This window comes from Colias philodice, chromosome 9, assembly GCF_061535455.1.
Source record: "Colias philodice isolate Cphi_HAF_F1 chromosome 9, ilColPhil1 Martin Lab GWU primary, whole genome shotgun sequence".
Classification (NCBI taxonomy): Eukaryota; Metazoa; Arthropoda; class Insecta; order Lepidoptera; family Pieridae; genus Colias; species Colias philodice.
In genome coordinates this window covers 2,484,813-2,491,381 of record NC_143094.1, presented here as the reverse complement: position 1 = coordinate 2,491,381, position 6,569 = coordinate 2,484,813, and the positions used below count along the sequence as shown (strand labels likewise).

Sequence of the window (6,569 nt, the reverse complement as noted above, 5' to 3'; positions counted from 1 at the left end):
ATTTGGGGAAAGTTACAGATTAAATAAGACGTGTTGCCAGGCAGAGGGTGCGCTCCCCTTTTCAAGATTTCAAGGTCATCCTGAACGTACAACCTAATAATATTACTCAATTTATTAGTATGCATTATAATATGTACAATTTATTTGTTTTCTCCGTGTATCAAAATATATTACACATTATATAAAAATATCGTGATAACAATGGCAATGAATAAACGTGGCGAAAGCGAAAACACAACTTTTAAAATTGGAATGTTATTTGTTTTTTTAATCAGACCACATACCCACAGATCATTAAAGATCAAACATTGAACAAATTGTATATTATATCTATCTTATTTTTTTAAGTAATACATACTATTTATATAGGTATAGGAACTTGGTTGTGTGCTTTGGAATGTGTTTTTTTTATAATTAAACTGTATTATAATTTATAAATATAAAAATAAAACTTTTTAAATGGTCGAATAAATATCTGGAAATTTCGTTTTGTTTTCTTATTTATAAAACTATTTATTATCACAAAGTAAAGCGAGTGACTTTTCGAGGCATAAAATAAAAATAAATTACTTATTTATGTACTAAGTTATAACGAACGTGTTAACTTATTAATTACTAGAGGTCCGCCCCGGCTTCGCCCGTGGTACATATTTCGCAATAAAAGGTAGCCTATGTCCTTTCTCGGGTATCAAAATATCTCCATACCAAATTTCATGCAAATTGGTTCAGTAGTTTAGGCGTGATTGAGTAACAGACAGACAGACAGAGTTAATTTCGCATTTATAATATTAGTATGGATGAACGACCTGAAGCTACATAAATGCATATTTTGTCATATCGCTTTTTCATTGTATAATGTTGTATAATGTATATAAGTAGGTACTGAAATCACAATTAAGCTACATAATCGTTATTTAATTAAATGCATAGAGTATAATATGGCCAATTATTTGACATGTAAGAAACAAAATTTGAAACAATCTCAATATATTTAATCTGTGGAATACAATACAGATTATATAAGTGTGGCTTAGAATCAAATATCATAAGGGCAAAATGAATTGGAAAGTACGAACTGATACTTGCAGACTTTCTCTGTAGGCTCAAGTTGTTATATGGTATTGGTTACCCAAGTTCTGATAGAAAGTGAAATAAGAACGCTGCGAAAGTGTTGTGGGAGGTTCCTTTGGTTTATTGAAAAAAAGGCGCTATACGAACTTGTTTAGATATACCTTGTGTAGGCTTTCGTTTTGATTTTTTAAATGAATATTAAAATACCTTCCTACCTATATTTTCAGCTGATATATTGATTCCTATTCGATGCAGTTATATCTACGAACTAGCTGCTCCGCGCGGTTTCACCCCCGTGGCTCCGCTCCTGTTGCCCGTAGCGTGATGAAATATAGCCTATAACCTTCCTCGATAAATGGGCTATCTAACACCGAAAGAATTTTTCAAATCGGACCAGTAGTTCCCGAGATTAGTGCGTTCAAACAAACAAACAAACTCTTCAGCTTTATAATATTAGTATAGATTTACGAGCACTCGTAACTAATCACTGATTAGCAATATTTGTGAAAATTTAATGGAAGGTGTTTTAAGTTTGAAATAGGTAATTAAATTTAGGTACTTTTATCTATTTGACCATCGCATCTGAGTATGTAAATATGTATGTATTTAAAATAGAGTAATAAGTAGGTAATAACAACACTATGCTATAAGTAGGGTCTTTACTAAATACCTATCTACTTTCAATTATCTTATTAATATCCAATTAACAAATAGGTATAAATAAGGTATAAACTATAAAGCATTAAAGTTATATTTTAATTTGTAATTATCGGAATATAATTTTATTTAAATAATAAATAATAGCACAGACTAATAATAATATACTACGTACGTATATATAATATGTAGTATGTATTCTAATGACAGAGAAAAAATAGTGAAAATTCTAGTTATAGGTACTAGAAAAACTTAAGTAATTAATTTAAACTTTATAATGAGTTAAGATCTGTGCTTACATTATCTCTATATACTTATAAAAAAAATTAATCTATATTTCCCTTGGTCACGGCATCACACGAGACGGGTGGACAGATTTCGATAATTCTTTTTTTGAGGATGGTTCTTATGGAGAGAAAACGTACCTAAACATGTACCACGGGCGAAGCTGGTACGGACCGCTAGTCATGAATGTAGGTAGTAGGTACATATAAGTTGAACTTATGCTTATCGAACTTTACGTTATTCTACGGGTAAAGTTTTGGTTTTAGTTTGATACTTTCTCTATATTATTTTTGTTCATCATAATACTTATACCTAATGTAGTATCTATACATAATATGTATTATTATAAGTAATGTAGAGGATAGGACAACATAATATTATATTGAAGTACATACCTACTACATAGATCATATTTTGATCTGATGATATTTATCATACTCGAGATAATATAAAAGCTCACCAAGACACCAAAAATTCATTTGATTAATACTAGAGATGAGATGTCAGAACAGGACAGAGCTATTAATTGATGCCCTTTTACTGTACGTCAAAACGAGATGGCAAATAGTTTGAATGAGGGGTCACGATTCATGAGTAAGCACGCGGAGTCGCAGGGCGGGGGAACGTCGCCATCGCGATCTCTCGTTTATTTTCATTTAGTCGCATTTCTTTCGTCGTGTGGATATCGTCGTTTCGCTCCGCGCGTTCCAAACAAAATTGTGTGTGACCTTAACTTGTGTAGTTCTGTGTAAATCGAAGTGCGTTCAATATGGGGTGTGGAACGAGTTTTGTGAAATATGTGCTGTTTTTCTTCAACCTGGTTGTTGCGGTGAGTTTGGGTAAAGGGCGGGAGAACCGGTTTCAATTTGTTTCAGATGGTCAGCGAAGAGTGAAGCCCATGGGTACGTGGCCCGCTGCCCAGTAGTATGTGACGGAATGCTTTTTTCAAAGCAGGTACTCAAATACCGGCCTCTAATATTGATCATGCCATAGCATAGCAACCTTTGTTCTATTGTTATTTTAATATGAACTAATAGCAAGCTTTTTTAACACGCGAGAGACTAATTATAAAATAGGTATTCTGCTTGTATTAAATAGTTTTGTAATATTCATTCTTATCAACGTTTTATAAATTAAAATCATTGTTATAAAAAATCAGGCTAGTCTTATTTGAAAATAACGGCCGATTCTTCTGTCAGGTAATGTACCTATGTATTCGAAATTTAAATGATTGGTAGAAGTTATTGGCGGGAACATACTACGTAGTAACTAGTCATATACCTAGTTGAATATTATAGTTAAATCTTAACAAACAAACAAAATCCTCTATAGGTAATAAGTACTCTATAGATATAATAACCATATAGGTACCATATAGATACCTACATATCTGCATTTTTTTGTAAATTAAATTAGTAAGTACCTGGATTAAAGCTCTACGATTAAAATTTACATATTGTGACCACCTAACCAAAAAAAAAAATAATTTGGAAAATCCAAAAGTGCACGCCTCATAATTTTTTTTTAATAATTATTATTTTTGTTTATTTAATAACAATTAAACCACATCGAATCAGACCCTGAAAAATGAAAGGGTTCTATTCCTGAGCATACTCAAGCGTAAGAGAAAAAAAAAGACTCGATTAGTAAAGTATTTCGGTCGCTATCGTGTTAACAAGAAAAAGGATCCGCACATACAGACACACGGACGTCCAAGACAGAACTTTTTTAAACTGTTTTTTAACTAGTTTAAATAACAAAAATGACATCAAAAATATCATGAACGTTAAAAATAGTGTTTTTTCTTAATATGTGTGTGTATGTATTATCTTACAAGTGCAATGTATGATACATAAAGACATTTTAAGTTTGAAAAATCAGATGTTTTGCGCGAAGTGACAGTAGTACCCACCTCAACGCTTCGCTTATGAGGCGTGCAATAGGTACCTATATGTCACGGGTTTTACCAAGTCATAATTAGATTGGAGTGAATGCAGAATTAGGATAAACAGGGTGTTAAATTTGACAGCGTGCAGATTTTAAACAGTTTTCCTCAATCGTCATAATGTGTGCCTTATTTAAATTTGGGAAAATCCTCAGATTTTGCCAAATTTAAATACGGCGTCTGGGTATAAACTACATTTATTATAATTAATAATTATATAGGTATGTCGCAGTCATCTGGTTGAATCTGCTATTTGATTGAATGACTAGCGCGTTAATTGAATATTGTCTACTACTTCTCAAGTTGTTTTATGTAACGTTCAACTTCTTGACTGAACGCCATTTAGCTTATTCGTTGGAAATAGGTGACTACCTAGGTCCCAAACCGTCTTCTTGTAGACATTTGGAAAAAAGTAAATTCTGTCGTCATTAAATTTTCGTAGAATGCGCTAACAATATACCTACCTAATTCTTTGAACTTTAGTTCTTTGCAAAACCGTTGAGAGAGATACATAAATAATTTTATTTGTATTTGTTGGATGTTGAGATACGCTTGTTAAAACAACGTTCGGCCTAGTCATTCAATAAAATAGCATATTCAAGTTTCAACCCAACCAGATGACGACGACAAGTACATTGTAGGTACGTACCTACATCATAAAAAATATAGCTATGATGAATCCCATGAATGCAATAATTGCACTAATTTATACATGATTCAATGCCAATACAACATCACTTCAGTTTTTTACATATTATTATTCAGCATTGAAAATAGTGACTCATGTTAAGATGAAGATGACGTAACAAATTTATGCAAAAACACTACGTGTTGCCATGAATTTAAAAATTACGTGTTTCAGAAATGCTTTGTTATTTTAACGTGATGTTTGTTTAAACGTTGTATGATTTTTAAGCACGTACGAGTGTGCAAATTCTTTCATTAGAATGCTATCTTAGATGAGTCTAATACTAATATTATACCTACAGGCTACAACTAGCCTACAAATAATAATGCTTCCACGATATTATCAATATTGATACTCTTAAAGCTCTTAAGAGGCCGTATCGATTTTAAGAGTGATTTTGACTTGTTTCTTTAATTCTTTAGGAGCTCGTTTAAAAAAACTAACTACTATGTTATATGAAAGTAATGGTATAATTTAAAATTCTCTAGAATATTCGATTATATAGATTTGCCGTAACAACGTTTGCGCTCCCGTATATAATCGAAAATTCTAGAGAACTTTAAATTATTCCATTTCTTTCATAAAATATATAATTTGTTTTTTTTTATTGCAAATTTTTAAGCATTAACCTATCATTTAGTGTGTATTTTTTATTTTTGCACGCCTCATAAGCGAAGCGTTGAGGTGGGTACTACTGTCACTTCGCGCAAAACATCTGATTTTTCAAACTTAAAATGTCTTTATGTATCATACATTGCACTTGTAAGATAATACATACACACATATTAAGAAAAAACACTATTTTTAACGTTCATGATATTTTTGATGTCATTTTTGTTATTTAAACTAGTTAAAAAACAGTTTAAAAAAGTTCTGTCTTGGACGTCCATGTGTCTGTATGTGCGGATCCTTTTTCTTGTTAACACGATAGCGACCGAAATACTTTACTAATCGAGTCTTTTTTTTTCTCTTACGCTTGAGTATGCTCAGGAATAGAACCCTTTCATTTTTCAGGGTCTGATTCGATGTGGTTTAATTGTTATTATATAAACAAAAATAATAATTAATAAATATTTATTAAAAAAAAATTATGAGGCGTGCACTTTTGGATTTTCCAAATTATTTTTAACTCTGTTGTAAGAACTAGAAATTCGACGTCATATTATACGCATAAAATTTCATCAAAGTAAGGCTATTTTAACTTAGATGTTCTTTGAATTTTTCAATAAAAGTACATAAATTGCCTCGAACATATTTTAGGATGTCTCAGTGTCTTTACTGTAGTATATTTTATAAGAAAACTTCTTCTATTAAATTCCGTGTAAAATACAAAGACACGAACGTCCCGCATGGAAAAAATTGAAACACGCCTTAGGTTATTGGCTATTAAACAAACTGGACAATGAATATCAATAAATTGTCTCGGACGTATTTTAGATATTGAATGAATCTTTAATTTAAGATATCATCACACATTGTTACTAATTTAGTTTTGTTAAACGAGCTTCTAAAGAATTACAGAAACAAGTAAAAATCACTCTAAAATAGATAAGGACTCTTAAAGCTCCTGTATGCAAAGTTGCAAGGAATATTATCTTCTATTTTCAGGATAGGAATGATTTTATAAAAGTAATGCGCTCGGAGGGTGTGTCATAAAAATTCGATTATTTTTGTTCGCGTGCCGTGTCCCTTCGCCCTAGGTACTTGGTACGGGGCAACAGGTGTGTTTCATTGAATAATTAATGGCGAGGTATTTTCGTGCGAGGGACATTACCCTGACTTCTAGGGTAACGTGGCCCATATAAGTCAACTAAAAAGACATTTCAAACCTGTATTAGTGTACATAATTTAGTTATGAATAATGATCGACACATATTTTGTATCTCTTTACTTGACACCTCGTCTCAACTTGGGTTGTGATCG

The 6,569-nt window shown here is 31.7% G+C and overlaps 1 protein-coding gene across 2 annotated transcripts in view; it reads left to right on the top strand.

Annotated features, from left to right (window-relative positions):
• Positions 1 to 2,661: 2,661 nt before the first annotated feature.
• The window catches only part of LOC149485675 (CD63 antigen-like), a 32,780-nt gene continuing 28,872 nt past the window's right edge, over positions 2,662 to 6,569 (top strand). For both annotated transcript variants that reach the window (XM_089698904.1, XM_089698903.1), the window contains exon 1: positions 2,662 to 2,842. In XM_089698904.1, coding sequence (XP_089555030.1) covers positions 2,783 to 2,842 — 60 coding nt within the window. In that variant the 5' untranslated portion in view covers positions 2,662 to 2,782. The remainder of the gene's footprint in view (positions 2,843 to 6,569) is intronic.